Source organism: Mesitornis unicolor, unplaced genomic scaffold (genome assembly GCF_000695765.1).
Source record: "Mesitornis unicolor isolate BGI_N332 unplaced genomic scaffold, ASM69576v1 scaffold3444, whole genome shotgun sequence".
NCBI lineage: Eukaryota > Metazoa > Chordata > Aves > Mesitornithiformes > Mesitornithidae > Mesitornis > Mesitornis unicolor.
In genome coordinates, this window is record NW_010181878.1 from 5,207 (window position 1) to 20,165 (window position 14,959).

General features: G+C 46.0%; 2 protein-coding genes across 2 annotated transcripts in view; one reads left to right on the plus strand and one right to left on the minus strand.

The window, feature by feature from the left end:
- Positions 1 to 12,553, plus strand: part of LONP1 (lon peptidase 1, mitochondrial) — a 17,752-nt gene extending 5,199 nt beyond the window's left edge. Inside the window, exons 8-19 of the mRNA XM_010183557.1 lie at positions 1 to 56; positions 1,612 to 1,832; positions 3,379 to 3,517; positions 5,620 to 5,798; positions 6,378 to 6,465; positions 7,859 to 7,981; positions 8,715 to 8,831; positions 9,117 to 9,257; positions 9,343 to 9,508; positions 9,888 to 10,096; positions 11,074 to 11,238; positions 12,202 to 12,553. Coding sequence (XP_010181859.1) covers positions 1 to 56; positions 1,612 to 1,832; positions 3,379 to 3,517; positions 5,620 to 5,798; positions 6,378 to 6,465; positions 7,859 to 7,981; positions 8,715 to 8,831; positions 9,117 to 9,257; positions 9,343 to 9,508; positions 9,888 to 10,096; positions 11,074 to 11,238; positions 12,202 to 12,366 — 1,769 coding nt within the window. The 3' untranslated portion in view covers positions 12,367 to 12,553. The remainder of the gene's footprint in view (positions 57 to 1,611; positions 1,833 to 3,378; positions 3,518 to 5,619; positions 5,799 to 6,377; positions 6,466 to 7,858; positions 7,982 to 8,714; positions 8,832 to 9,116; positions 9,258 to 9,342; positions 9,509 to 9,887; positions 10,097 to 11,073; positions 11,239 to 12,201) is intronic.
- A 928-nt stretch (positions 12,554 to 13,481) lies between these two features.
- RPL36 (ribosomal protein L36) lies at positions 13,482 to 14,287 on the minus strand (the record flags this gene model as incomplete). Its single annotated transcript, XM_010183558.1, has 2 exons — positions 13,482 to 13,571; positions 14,153 to 14,287. Coding segments are annotated over 2 exons (225 nt in total), but the record flags the coding sequence as incomplete, so codon positions are not given.
- Positions 14,288 to 14,959: the final 672 nt, after the last annotated feature.

The window sequence follows — 14,959 nt, forward strand, 5'->3', positions numbered from 1 at the left end:
CCCTCCTAAAGAAGGAATATGAGCTGAGCAAACTTCAGCAGCGTCTTGGGAGGGAGGTAAGTTTTCTAAGTAACACATACCTTGTGTGTATTTATATCATGTACACCACTGTGATGCTTGGTACAGCCAGTGAATAATTTTAAAGCAAGACAATGGTACACGCTCTGAAGGGAGGTTATTTTAGAATTAAGATTTTATATTCTTCTTCCATTAGAAATGTGATTTTTCCATGCATGTTGTAAAAGTAACAAGATGTGAGGCTAGGGCATCTGCTGTTGCATTACGTCCAAGTTGTAATTTCACACAAGCAGGCAAATCCTAGAGGACTGCAGTTTACCAAGCATCTGTGTATAAATAATGTACAGTGTAATATTCTATATACCACATGATAGTGTCAGTAGCACAGTGTTATTTTAAATGCTAACCACTGCGTACTACGGTAGTTCCTGACTTGTAAGTTTTAATCAGAATACAATAACTGCATCAAAATGGTAACTAAGTATGTGAAGTACTAAAATTTGTGTATACTAAGTCAAAAGTTCCTGGGTTTATTAACTCCCAGTAATTGGGGCTTTTAAAATTCATGTTAAAGTGCGAAATGCTTTTGGACTTCTTAAGCAAATTGGACACATGCAGTCTGTGGGACCAGATGAGATGCATCCAAGAATGCTGAGAGGGCTTATCAATGTTATTGTTTTGTTGTCTTAATCATGTTTAAAATGCTCTGGTGATTGGGGAGGTTCCTGGTAAGTGGAAAAAGGTAAATGCCATGCCCATCTTCAAGAAAGAGAATTGAGGAGGCTACAGACATGTCAGCCTGCCCTCAATCCCTGGGAAGATTGTGGGGAAAATCCTCCTGGAAGCCCCATACAGGCAGATTGAGGAGGACATGATTTGGAAGAGCCAGAAGGGATTTTCCAAGAGCAAACTGTGCCTCATCAACCTGATTGCCTTTTCTGATAAGAAAGCGTAGAGTACAGAGGGAGAACAGTGACTGTCGTACACCCTGACAGGGTAGCAAGGCCTTTGTTGTGGTCAGTCATAGTATTCTTATGACCAAATTGGGATGTTACAGACTGGAAGGATGTAGTACAAGGTGGGTGAAAAAATTGGCTATACTACTGGGCAGAAAGGGCCAACAGTGTAAAGTCCAGCTGCAGCTAGTGCTGTCCCTCAGGGATTTCAGTAAGAACCTCCTCAGATTCAGCACAGAGAAATTGAGTCCCACACCTGGGCTAAAATAACCCTGTGCAACAGGACAGGCTGGGTGCCAACTGGATAGAAGACAGCTTTGCAGGAAAAGACTTCAAGGCCCTGATGTACAGGAAGTTGACCATAAATTAGCAGTCTGTTCTTGTGGCAAGAAAGGCCAACTGCATAACTGGGCTCTATTTGCAGTTGTGTAGACAGCAGGTCAAGAGAAGTGGTTGCTTCCCTCTATGTGGCACTAGGGAGATCACTTCTGACTTGTATTAGGACATACTGCAAATGATTTCCAAATAGTATTTTCAGTTGCTGAGAAGGTCATACCTGAGAAGTATCTGGAAGCATTTGATGTGTGATGGATTGTATGAGGAAGAAAATAGTTACTGTGTTTGTTGCTTTGTCTAGGTTGAGGAGAAGATCAAGCAAACACATCGCAAATATCTTCTCCAAGAGCAGTTGAAGATCATTAAGAAAGAGCTAGGTCTGGAAAAAGAGGACAAGGATGCTATAGAAGAGAAATTCCGTGAGCGACTAAAGGAGCTGGTAGTGCCAAAACACGTCATGGACGTGATTGATGAAGAGTTGAATAAGTTGGGCTTGCTGGATAATCACTCCTCAGAATTCAAGTGAGTGCACGGCTGTGTCCTCTGCTGTCAGGGTTAGTTGGGAGGATGAGAGATGTCAGTACAATTCTTTGAAGCTTTTGCCTTAGGAGTTTCTTTTCTCTTTTTGTCATAGTTGTTTTCCCTGAGTGTAGAATACAGTTGCATCCTCCAAATCTCCTATGTTTTACTGTAGTTTACCTCTTTTGATAACTTCTGGTCTTCTCTTGCAGCCTAATGCTGTGGATAAGAATTGTGCAGTTTGTTCCCTTTCATGAAGTGTGCAGTGATTCCTTCGGCCCTTAATTTTTGCCCTTCTCTCTTGTACGTGGGTGTTCTCATTAGATGTGAGTGAAGAGAAGCTAAGTGCTGCCACGTGACATTAGCTGAGCCACCTGAGGTGGTCCCTGAAGTGCTGGGGCAGGGTTGGAATTGCAAAGGAGTGAATAGCTTTTACCACGTGATCCATGACATGGATTGTCAGAAATCTGACAATCTGAGCTTGCTCTGAGCATTTCTTGTCTGATGAGGTGATGTGTGCTGTACAATACAGCAGTCCGAGTACTCATCAGCACTTTAATGTCCAAGATCTTTGCTTCTAAAACAAGTACCTTTCATGGACTGTGTTTGAGGGCAGACACATCATTTAGATGAGAAACATCTTGGTAATCGTACACTATGAGGAGGAGGGAGGAAGCTAGGAAAGACGCCCTGGGCTTCACTGCCAGCATAGTACCTTTCCCTTTCCCTCAGAGTAGTAACAGTGGTAGCAAGTTTGCAAAAAAAGTGCTTAGGAGAAAAAACCCAAAGCTCTGTTAATGCAGCAATTGCCATAGCGCCAATCCTGGGACCAGCTTTCCAGGCATGGGGGGGCTGTGCTTCCCTCTGTTCATGACTGCACGATTTACTGTTCCCTGCATCTTGCAGACCTCCCTGTACATTTGAATCCCTGATCTGAGTACACAGAGTTTTAGAACAGATGGGTGCTGCTTTTACTCACTTGTGTTCTCAGCAGCAGTCTGTTTAAACTGATTACCGTTACCTTCCACACTAACATCCTTATCTCCCAGTCTTACATCTCCCTCTATCATTGAAATCCAGCTGGTTTTCCTTGCTTCTAATCCAGGGATCTTTCTTCTTTGTTGTTTTGGTCCATCTATGAAATGGAGAAAACTGTTACTCCATCTTTAAGTTTCGTGACCTGATCCAAACAGTTGATGGTGGTGCAGACCTTATAGACAATCCTGCTCATCCTCAGACACGAACCAGCCCCACGCCAAAATATCATACAGGGTATTTGCAGAAATCTAGGTCTTTGTGTGGTTGTTGGGAGGCTCTGAGGAATGCAAAAGCTGCGGAAAAAAGCTTTGATTGGGGGTGGGGGGGGCTGGGAAGGGACAAGGGAATGAAGACCGTAACAAAAGGTTAGCAACGTCTGCCCAGGTAATTATGTTCTTTTTGTAGTCCCCCTTCCGTGAGTAGTTTATATGCCACTTGTTCTGGATGAGGTTATTGAGGAAGGCATGAGCTGGTGGTTCTCAAAGTGCTCTCATTTGTCTGTTTCTGTCAGTGTTACACGGAACTACTTGGACTGGCTGACATCCATCCCATGGGGGAAGTGCAGTGAGGAGAACCTGGAGCTGACCAGAGCCCAAGCAGTTCTGGAGGAGGATCATTACGGGATGGATGATGTCAAGAAGCGAATTCTGGTAAGGCAGGAATAGGCAGCGTGTCCCATTTCACACTCTGCTTACCAACAGGCATTTTGGATGTGTTTCACATTGCGGCTCTCCATTGAACTTGTGTTAACTTGTGGATCAAACAGAAAGCTGCATGAAAGAACAGAATGTTCTGGTGATCAGTCAATGTGTTTAATTACTTGTGGCAACGAAGGTCATATTCTGATTTTGAACTGCAATATACTGTTTTTCTACTTAATGCTGAGCAGGAGAATAGGTGTCCGAGGGAAGCAGTCTCTGGATTTTCATCAGTTTGTTCAGAGGCTATTAAAATGGTTCTGCTTGACTGGCAAAGCTACTGCCAAAACACACTGAACCTCTACTCACAACTCTAAAATTAAGAGGGGGAAGTTAGCTAAGATGCATGTTTGCCTCACAACTTTTACCTATCCCCAGAGTTGTGTAGGATGCTGAAGGGTTTATAGTCAGTGCAATACAGCCCTCATAATAAGCAGGCAGGGTAGTTTTCAGTGTTGTCTTGTTCCACTTCTGTCACCTTTGCCTGAGGATCTCCCACCTGTGTGTACTGTGGTTAGGGAAGCTCTTTTAGATAGGAGTAAATACTCGCAACGGGTTGCAGCAACTTCAACAGTTTCCTGTGGGAACTGCCTTCCTTTGCAGGGGACAGGGATAGGCTGCTCCCTGTAGCAGTCAGCGCATTCAAGCAGTGACAGAATCCCGGAGCTGGCAGGATTTTTGTCGTACTGATCAAGTGCATGGAAGTGCCCAGTGGAGGGGAGGCAGGTACAGATACTGACTTTGCATTCACAAATTGTGGTGAGAGTGTAGCAGATTTGGTGAAGCTGTTGAGCGTAGCTGGCCTTCAGCTTGGCCATTTCCTTCTGAAGAGCATAGTAAGGCAGTTTCTCTTACTGTTCCCATGTGCCATATGTAGCAGAGCTTGGTGTTACCTTGGGGACAGCACTGATCGCGCTTGGGCCACCTCAGTAATTGTTGTGCACATACAGGCATCTTCTAAGTTAACAGTACAATGTTGTTTTATATAATGGATAGTAAATTCTTAGACATCCTAGGATTTTGCTTCTATTAAATTGCTTGTTCCAGTCTCTTCTAGAAAAAGATGAAGGTTGTGAAGTATCTCCTCACTGACAGCCAACAGGGGCTTCTTTCAAGACTTGTGACTAAATCCTGCTCTCTGATTTATTTCAGATGATTGATGGTAAGCCTGCTGTTGCACATTTGCAAGCAGATAACTGCTTTTGAGTATCAGTCTCTTAGGTTGTTCGTCAGCACAACTCATGCTGACTAGGCCCAGCCTTTATACAAAAGCAGATTTAGTGGCATCATACAGGTCTGTGGCTTTGATTATTGATGTGATTAATTCCACACAGAGGAGTTGCCCCAGTTGTAGCAATGCAAGTGAGGTTGATGGTTTTAAGGTGCTGAGAAGTAACTACACAGGTTTGAGCCTTAATTAGATTGGTGCTGTTGTCCTTGTATAGTATTGCTGTGGAGTCCAGTGCTGTAGGGAGAGAGATCAAGGCTCATCTCTGCTAAATAACTGGTGTTACAGGGAAACCACATCTCCCTGCCCACTTGCACAGTGATTTCTCCACTGTAAGCATATGAGCAGTTAAGACTTCAGTTCTGAACCATGATCTTTCGATTTCTCAACTGCTGAGTGTTATTTGAGGGTTGCCTAGCATTGGAGTGTGAAAAGATGCAAGTTTAACTTAGCAACGAAGAAGTTGTACAGTAGCTTGAGAGATGCAGGTGACAACTAGGGAGGGTGAGAGAAGAACTACAAGTCTTTTACCACTCCAAGACAGTGGAGAGAGAGAGAGAGAGAGAGAGAGAGTGAGAGAGAGACTGCTTCTCACAGCGAATACAGAGCACAAAACCCAGGGACAACCAAGCATGTGAATAACCAGAGAGAAAAGAGGTGCCCCAGTGTCCTTACTTAGCTTCTCCTTTGACCTCTCCAACTCCTTTGAGGAGCAGTTTTGTGTCTGATGCTCATTTTGTAATCGTTGCTTGACCCAGTAACAAATACGTTTTGGTGCTGCTGCAGTTGCCCTCCGTTCACTACTGGTGCTTCATCTGTTCTGCAGGAATTTATAGCAGTCAGCCAGCTGCGAGGCTCCACCCAGGGGAAGATCCTCTGCTTTTATGGCCCCCCGGGCGTTGGCAAAACCAGCATTGCCCGCTCCATTGCCAGAGCCCTGAACAGAGAGTACTTCCGCTTCAGTGTTGGAGGGATGACGGATGTAGCAGAAATTAAAGGACACCGGTCAGTCTAACTTGAGCAGTTTCTCTATCCAGCAATTTTTACTAATGATGTCAAAACAGGAACCTAACTGAAGTTGGACAATGTGTGTAATTTTAAACTCTGTTCTGCCAACCCTTGCTGACAGGAGTTGGGATGTAGGAAGAGGTAAAAAGGATAGCAAAGGGCAGAGTTTGAAATGTAATCATATTCGTGCCTCTTAAGTGCAGTCATTCCCTGCTTCTTGTGTATGCTTATGGGAGATCTTTGAGTCTTTTTGGGTGTTGAGCTACCCAAAAGCACTGGACTGACACCGAATACCAATTCATGGCTGTCTGTAAATGCCAGCACTAGAGAATGGTGACAGTTTGACCAGGGTCATTTATTAGCTGTGATTGAGGCTTGGTTTCCTAATAATCAGGAGGGGAGTGCTACATGAGGAAAACTTGGGAACAAGAATATTCATGGGGAGAACAAGATGTGACTACAAAAACCAGTGTTGTTTCCCAGCAGGATGTACCTGTTCCATCAGCTGCATGCTGTGTTGTGTGATGTGTGCTGTACTTTACAGTGGTTCCCTAAACACGGTCTCTGCTAAAACAGGAGGACGTACGTTGGAGCAATGCCCGGAAAAATTATCCAGTGTCTGAAGAAGACCAAGACAGAGAATCCACTTATACTGATCGATGAGGTGATGTATCTGGTCTTTCTTCTCTTAAACACATGTATCAATTCTTGACCACAATAGGAAAGGTGAAGCAGTAACTCTCCTAAAAAATCCCAGGTTTTTTTACTTAAACGAGGCTGTGCTCTCAAGTTCTTTGGGTGGCAGTGATACCTTAGACCCTTTGCTTTCACTTGGTATAACAGACTTCAACTTTAGTATTTCAGTTGTGCCCTTCTCATTAAATTGCAGCTCTGTGGATCATGAGGATTCTAGTGGAGCTGGCTGGAGGCTTCAGTATCTCTCCTGTTTCCTACCTAGGTGTGGGTGTATCATTGTGCACAAAAACACTACTGCCCATGTGGTTATTAGAAGAAGCTGCTCTCTCAGCAGGTCTAAAGCAAGACTAAGGAATAAGACGCTTACAGTCAATTTGTGGTCTGAGTTGAGAATGAATGAGTCAGGGCTGCCAGCTTCTGCTTTGTGGAAAAGCAAATGAGGACAGGATGTAATAGCTGTGTTCAGAATAGACTGAAGGTCTCTCTAGCCTCCTTGTGCACCATGCCTGGGAAAGACCAACAGCAGATGTCTTGGGAAAAGTACGGGGGACCAAGAAACCAGGCAGTGAGTTGCAGTGTAATGTAACCAATGAGTATCTTGATTTGAAAGGTAACAAAACCTGTAGGTCATGGCACTCTTATTTACATGGTGTTGGTGAGGAGCCTTGCATTGGCCACAGTAGCAAATTGCATTGCATCCATCTAGTTAATGCTGCTCTTTAAGGGAGAAAAAGCAGTGCAGAGCGGCCCTGTTGTGACCTCTCCTTCTGAGGACATGAACAGTGCTGAAAGAGGCAGCAACCTTGGACATGGTCCTGGGCAGCCAGCGCAAGGTGGTCCTGCTTGAGCAGTGGGGTTCGACAAGACAACCTTGAGAAGTCCCCACCAGCCTCAGTCAGCCTATGACTGTGAGAGCAGCAAAGGTCACTTAGCTGAGCTCTGATGAGTGGCTGTATACGGACACTTGGCACCTTGGGCAGAGTAAGGAGAGTGTCTGAGCTTACACACTGGAGAAATGGTGTAAACTAGCACCCTGTAGTCCTCCCACTGTGGAATAAGTACTCTGGTCTGTGACTATAGCTTAGCTTAGCTTCATGAGTAGTAGCCCACTAATCCATGATAACTCATTTGGTTTTGGTTGTATGCACACTCCCTGCGACTTCAAAGTGCTGCTCTACAACACTGAAGTCCTGTGTCTTGGATAGTGGGGACGTGGGTGAATGCACAGAAAACTGATTGACCTGTAGTGGCTGTTTCTGAACAAACGTCAATATTTTCAGATGGAGCCTTTAAAGAGTCTGTGTGTGAGAATGTATTGTGGTGAGAAACTTCCTAGAGCATTTAATGTTTTTTTCCCATAGGTGGATAAAATAGGAAGAGGATATCAAGGGGATCCATCCTCAGCCCTTCTAGAGCTGCTGGACCCAGAACAGAACTCTAACTTCTTGGATCATTACCTTGATGTTCCTGTGGATTTATCAAAGGTATCTCTCTCTTCTGCAGGGCTGGAATGTATGAATGTGTATCGATGTAGAGATTTCCTGCCCATAAAAAGCTGTTGACATTTTAGTCAGTTGGGAAGTCAGACAGATGGGATTGAGACACAAGTGGTATAGGGCTGTCTCTGCAGGAGCTGGCTTTAACCGAAGTGTCTGTACATAGGTAAGGGAACACGATCACCAGTGTATGTCCTACAGCCCTAACTCCCTGCAGAGCTAGGGACACAAAGACACGTGGTCTCAAATCGAAAAGGCAGGTTTTCTTCTATGTAATGGTTGGCAGAGTTGCTATCAAATGAGGTGGCCTCATGCTGCTGTCAGGCTTTTGAAATTGGTTGTCTTTGCACACTCTTGAACTATTTGTGCAACTCACGTTAATTGCAGAATTGATGGATTAGAAACATATATTCATGATTTGGTCAAATAACTCAGAAGTGAGATCTACATCTCCCCAGGCAGATATTTTCCTGCTCCATATTGGACCATTCCAATTTCCCAGTTTGTGCTGTATGTATTTCTAAACATTTATTTTCGGGGTAGGGAACATCCTACTATATGGTTTTAAAATCCAGAACTACTCCTGTAATTAAAACTAGATTTCACAGAGAAAAGGAGATCTTGCTCCAGGCCTTCAGTCAAACACAGAACTGAGGAACATTGCTTGGAGTAAAGCAGCAGGTTAATGAAAATGCTTAATAGGATCTTGTAATACTTCCAGGTACTTTTTATTTGTACTGCCAATGTAACAGAAACCATTCCAGAGCCGCTGCGGGATAGGATGGAAGTGATCAATGTTTCAGGATACGTAGCAGAAGAGAAACTTGCAATTGCAGAGGTAAGAGAAACCGCTGGTGCACTGTGAATTACATCTGACAACATGTTTTTGGCAGATTCAGGCTTACATATTTACATTCAACTGTGTCCAAAAAAAATTAGGCACATGGCATTTTGGAGGGAGTTCCTCTGATTTGAACACTCAGTTAAAGTAACTCCAGTTACTCCATGGGCTGTGGACTCAAAAATGGCATTGAGCTAACAGCAGAATGAAGTTGAGTGAATTGGAACCGCCAGACTCTTGTCTCAAACACTAACAGAAGGATGGGGGGATTATTTCTTTCAGAGGTACTTGGTCCCTCAAGCACGAGTTCTGTGTGGCTTGGACGAAAACAAAGCCAAAATCACGTCAGATGTCCTGACCGTTCTCATCAAGCAGTACTGCAGAGAGAGTGGCGTGAGGAATCTGCAGAAACAAGTAGAAAAGGTGAGGGAAAGTTGTGTGTAACCATGACCACTGAGCTTCAGCTTTCTCAGCTTCATCTGCAGAAACAAATTACTGTCTCACTCAGGTACTGAGGAAATCCGCCTATAAAATTGTGAGTGGAGAAGCAGAGACGGTCCAAGTAACGCCTGAAAACCTGCAAGACTTTGTAGGAAAGCCCATCTTCACTGTGGATCGCATGTACGAAACCACTCCTCCAGGAGTGGTGATGGGTCTGGCCTGGACAGCTATGGGTGAGACAAAATGACTTTTGGGTCGATGTCTACATTTCTGTATAATTTTCAAAAACTGAGCGTGCTAGTCAAACTGAGTTTTCCCTGTTGAGTCCAGTGAAGTTCTACTGGAACCAGTAAAATGAATTTCTCTGGCCTTTTAGATCCTGACTACTTCCCTGAAGAAGGAACCCTTTCTTATTCCCTTACCCAAGCTCATTTTAGCTTCAGGCCGGCGTGTTTTCTCTTTATGCTCCGTATCCCCAATGAACCACATACAGGCTCTTCACCCAGAGAGCCCCAATTCCAAATTCCTGATGTGGCTTCTGCATCACCAAAACCTTTTGCTTTGATTTTCCTTTAACTTTTCTCAGGATGTTGTTTTTCTTTTCTTTCTTAGGAGGCTCCACTCTGTTTGTTGAAACATCCCTGAGGCGACCCAAAGACAAGGAGATCAAGGATGGGTCCCTTGAAGTAACGGGGCAGCTGGGAGATGTAATGAAAGAGAGTGCCAGAATAGCTTACACGTTCGCAAGAGCCTTTCTGATGCAGAAGGACCCCAACAACGACTTTCTCATGTCTTCCCATATCCACTTGCACGTGCCAGAGGTAAACCGATGCAGAATTCGCAGAGGCAATTCAGTTCCATGGCACAGAGATGAGTGGTTTGGATAAGAGCCTGTATTCAGCTACAGGGAAACCAAAGCTTAGGACTCTGTTTACACGTAATTGAAAATACTACTCCTGGTGTCTGTGCCATGGTTTCTAGCCCATATAATGGCAGGGATTGTATTTTTCCAGCGTTTGGGACTTAAAATAAATGCACACAATGCTCAGAGGGGCTCACACACTGTCTGACAAAAATTCTGTACTACGACTGTGCTCAAGCTTTGCGTCTGAACTATTGCATGCTTTAACCTAGTGCACAGTCTCCTTGCTGCAGCTTGCTCTGTGTCTGTCCAGGTACTTGGTTGTTACCTGGGTGTTTGTTTCCTGGAGGATCAGAAAACAGCAGATGTCACCCGTGCCTCTGCTCCCCATCAGACATTCATTTCTTCTGCTCTTTACCTCAAAGATCTGTTTGATCTCAGATAAATCCAGACTGTCACTGGATTTTGTTGGGCTTTTTAAAGTGAATGATCTCTTCTGCCTTGAATGCTTTTCAGCCTGCCACTATTTTGTGACTCTTGATGCTCTTTTCCCTTGTGATGCTGACCTCCTTTACTTGTACCCATGGTTGGCTTAGGTCCACAAAAAGCTTTGAAGCATTCATACCTTGGTTTTTTGCTCATGTTGCTTATTCAAAGTCCTGAGCCTGATGAGTGTTGTGGTGGCATCAGGCCAGAAAACAAATTGTAGACTCCTGGCTCATTCCTTGTGGATAGGGGAGGACTGACATAGTTGTTAATAGATCAGGAAATTCGAGTAGTAGGATTCCACCAGTGATGCTTTCACAAAAACCTTTGTGAGACCCTGTGAAATCAAGGGCTGTGTTGAAACAGCAGTGACAAAGGTATTGTCTGGCTTAGCTACTCTGTGAATGAGCTACAGCAGGGGGTGTGTGCTTTTTTTTGTTTTGTAAACAGGGAGCAACACCAAAGGACGGACCAAGCGCAGGCTGTACTATAGTGACAGCTCTGCTATCACTGGCCATGGATTGCCCAGTGAGGCAGAACGTGGCCATGACTGGAGAGGTGTCATTGACTGGAAAAATTCTTCCTGTTGGTGGAATCAAGGAGAAGACTATTGCGGTAAGAGCTCTTCTCATCTCTCTGTGCGTCATCTGTGGGAGAGAACCTGGATACACAGAGTTTTCTGAAGCACTCTTGCAAGCACTGGGTTTATAGCGGTGCTTGCAGCCCTTTGTGGTTTGCAGAATTCTTTTCAAGCATTGAATCTCTCTCCGTACCTTTCATCTGCACAGCTCCTGCCTACATCAGCCTTGCATCACACACACCTTTCTCTCTTCAAGAATATTAGCTCTTTCAGTAGCCTGTTGAGGTGGGGCTTCATTCCAGTGTTGCGTCTCCAAATCTGTTTGAGCTACAGCCTTATGCAGTGCAGTTCCATTTCCTCACGTGGCTTTAAGATGGGCAACTTGGCATTTTGTTTTGCGGTAGTCGTTCCAGCAAGGCACACACACGATAGGAGCCTGTGGCACTGGTGGCTGCCTGAACTCACAGGAGTGCGAGTGGCCACGCAGGGGTGAGTGCATGTGCACTTCACCCATGAAGTGAGGGGGTACAAACCCCCACTTGGTGCACGGGCTCTGCTCTCCTGCTCTTCCTGGTGCTGCTGTCCATGTTGGAAGGTTTTGTAACGTGTTGCTGTGGGTCATGTACCAGTGTGGTGGGTTGGTCTGATAAGCTGTTTCCAATTCTTTGATTCTAAGGTTTATCCTCACCCAAGTTGGAATGGGCTTTTAAAACTTGAATAGTATGAGTTGTAAACAATCCAGTGTGCTGACATAGCCCTACTGAAACACCTCCCATGGGAAGGTGGGACAGGAACGTGTGTTGCTTCAGGAGATGCAGAACATGAGCCATCCCTGGTGACATCTTCTGTTTAGTAGTGCCCTTGCCGCTCTCCAAAGAACAGTGAACCCACGTCATGTTCCTAAATAACTGCTCTTTCTCTTGCTTGCAAAAGTGGGTGTGTTTCTAGTGGGTTAATGGATTTCTAGGACTCAGACTGTAACTTTGTTTTCCCCACAGGCAAAGAGGGCGGGCGTTACCTGCATCATTCTGCCCTCTGAGAATAAAAAGGATTATTACGACCTCGCTGGATTCATTACAGAAGGACTGGAAGTGCATTTTGTCGAGCACTACAAAGAGGTATTTGATATAGCGTTTTCAAAGCTGGATTCTCCTGGAGGATGATGTCCAACAACCCGATGGCTGGAGGGTGGTCTGTCACTTCCTAGCCCAGAAATGGGGTGACCTGGGGGCAATCCTGAAGTGGGACGTGGAGCTACTGCTGCTGCGCAGCTGCTGAAATGAATTACAGCTTTGGTAGAATAAAGTGTTTCTCACTCTTTATTGAACTATGATCCACATTAAGTGTTTCCAATAAAACTGAAATTTTACCTGAGGGATGCACAGTGGAGCTAGTTTAGTCTCTTCTAACTGAAGAATTTTTCAATTATTTCATTGTAATTCTAAATAATGTGGTTCTTCAGCTTAAATCATGGGTCCGTACCACCAGGAACAACTCCAGGCTTCAAGAGAGCAGACCCGGACAAAAGCGGAGTGTGCTATGTTAGCACTGCACCACAGACTGACTGCCCCTGCAGCAGCTGTGTTATGGTCAGAGTGAAAAAAGGAATTAAATGTCTTAGCATGACTGCTGCACATCAATAAATACAGGCCTGGGCCAGGGAACACGAGTACTTCATCTTATGGTAGAAACAAAGAATTTATAGGGGAGGAGCAGTTACGTCAAGCTGAGATGTGTCAAGAACAGGACCTGTCCCATCTCACAGCAGTGTCACCCTTGGAGCTGTCCTGCTGGAATTTGGGGAGCTCTTTGTGACTGCAGTGCTGTTGTCATTTGGTAACACTGCAGAGAGCAGGGTGTGAATGGACGGTACAAGGGGGAAATGCAGAAGCTGCACAAGTTGTTACTATTTTCAACAGCCATCTTTGTCCACTACCCTGTGTCCTGCCACCGTGCAGGGCTGGAGATGGCCTGGGAAAGGAAGGTGTTGCAGCCCTTGCTGGCTTAGGACGTGGAAGCCTCTGCAGTAGCTGAGAAAGGCCAGCTCCACACAGGCTGGAGGAGGAAGAGCATTCCCCATCTAGAATATCACAGGCCAGTACCAGCATCTCCAGGTAAAATAAAACAGCAATCCAAGTTCTGGACAACTGCAGCTGAACACCTCGTCAGCACAGCCCCCCAGAGCCCCCCATCCCTGCAGCCTGAAGCAGAGGTACCATCACCAGGCACCACACCAGTTTTGTGAGAAATAGCTTTATTGAGTTACAGCCCGCACAGCTCAATCCTTCTTTGCTGCGGCTTTCCTCATGGCTGCCAGGACATTGCTGAGTTCCTCCCGCTTCCGCTTGGCCCGGATGTGAGTACCAACCTGCCAGGGAGAGAGCGTGCAGTCAGCATCCATCCCAGCAGGGAGCCGGTAAAACTGGCTGCTTCAGTGTCCACTGAGGATGCTTTACACAAAACGCAGGCAGGACGGTGAAGTCCTGGCAAACACAGACTCAAACCCCATCCACCTCGCCTGGCCAGCCAGGAACTACTGTAGTTACTACTCGTAGTACTGCTACTCATGAGTTACCGTGGGCAAGGCAGAAGCTGCTTTCAGCTCTCACGCTGCCCTCAACAAACTCCATTTAAAGTCCCCTGGTTCATGGTACCCAACCCCATTGGGATCACTCCCCAGCTTTTCAAATGCTGCAGACACAGGAAGGGCAGCCTGGATTCCTGCAGCTCAGAGCCTCTCTGAGGAAGTATCTTTACCCCTCTCCTGCCTTGCACCCCACCCAAGCACCATTCCCTCCCCTCCCTTGGATCAGACCAGTCACTTCCCAAACTGCTGAAAAAATAAGAGAATTAATTAAAAAGCAAAGTATCCCTAGGGAAGGGCAGAGAACAGAAAGTTAACTCTATCAGGGGTTTTGTCTCCCTCATTCAGAGGTCAGCTCGACCTACCCGTTTCTTTATGAACTTCAGAGCGCGTTTATCTTTGGAAACTTTCAGCAATTCCATAGCGCGTCTCTCGTAGGGGGCAAAGCCGCAGACTTCCCTGATCATGTCTCGCACAAACTTGGTGTGTTTGGTCAGGCGCTACAGAAAGAGGAGGAAAAAAAGAAACGTATGGCTCAGGACGGCTGCAAGCGCTGACCGACCCGGACCCAAACTGGGCTGCCAAGGGCTGTGCAAACCCCGGGCTGAGGCCCCAGAGCAGGCCCAAGCTGCTCACCGGGCGCAGGGAAGCGGGAGCTGCACAGCACGGTGGTCCTGACTTGACACACGGGTCTTTTTGTTGTTGTGACCCCCGTGTGGGGTGTCCTGCGCATTTATGTGCACCAACATTTTTAGAAACAGCACGATCCATGGTTTGCATTGCTGCACATCACAAGCACCACCCCTGAACGCAGCATTTAACCAAAGTGGGATAAGAGAGACAGGCTGTGTGACTCTCTCGTGTTAACACCCCCATTCACTGAGCCCAGGTAACTCCCCGTGTTCGTCACTTCCAGACAGGTTTGTGGGGACACCCGTGCTGTCACCACAGGAAGCCCAGCAGGGACTTCAGAAGCCACCCAGGCCATTTCCCAGCTCATTTCGTTTAAGCCGTGGCTGAAACGCATCTGCCCTGTCCCCACCTCAGACTGCTCCGCTCCCCTCCTCCCATCCCCAGCAGCTTCACCCCACACCTACCTCCAGATTTAACACTTTTCACGATTTAACCCTGCTCCACGGGTCCCACCCCCAGCTCTCCCCAACCCTGAAGCC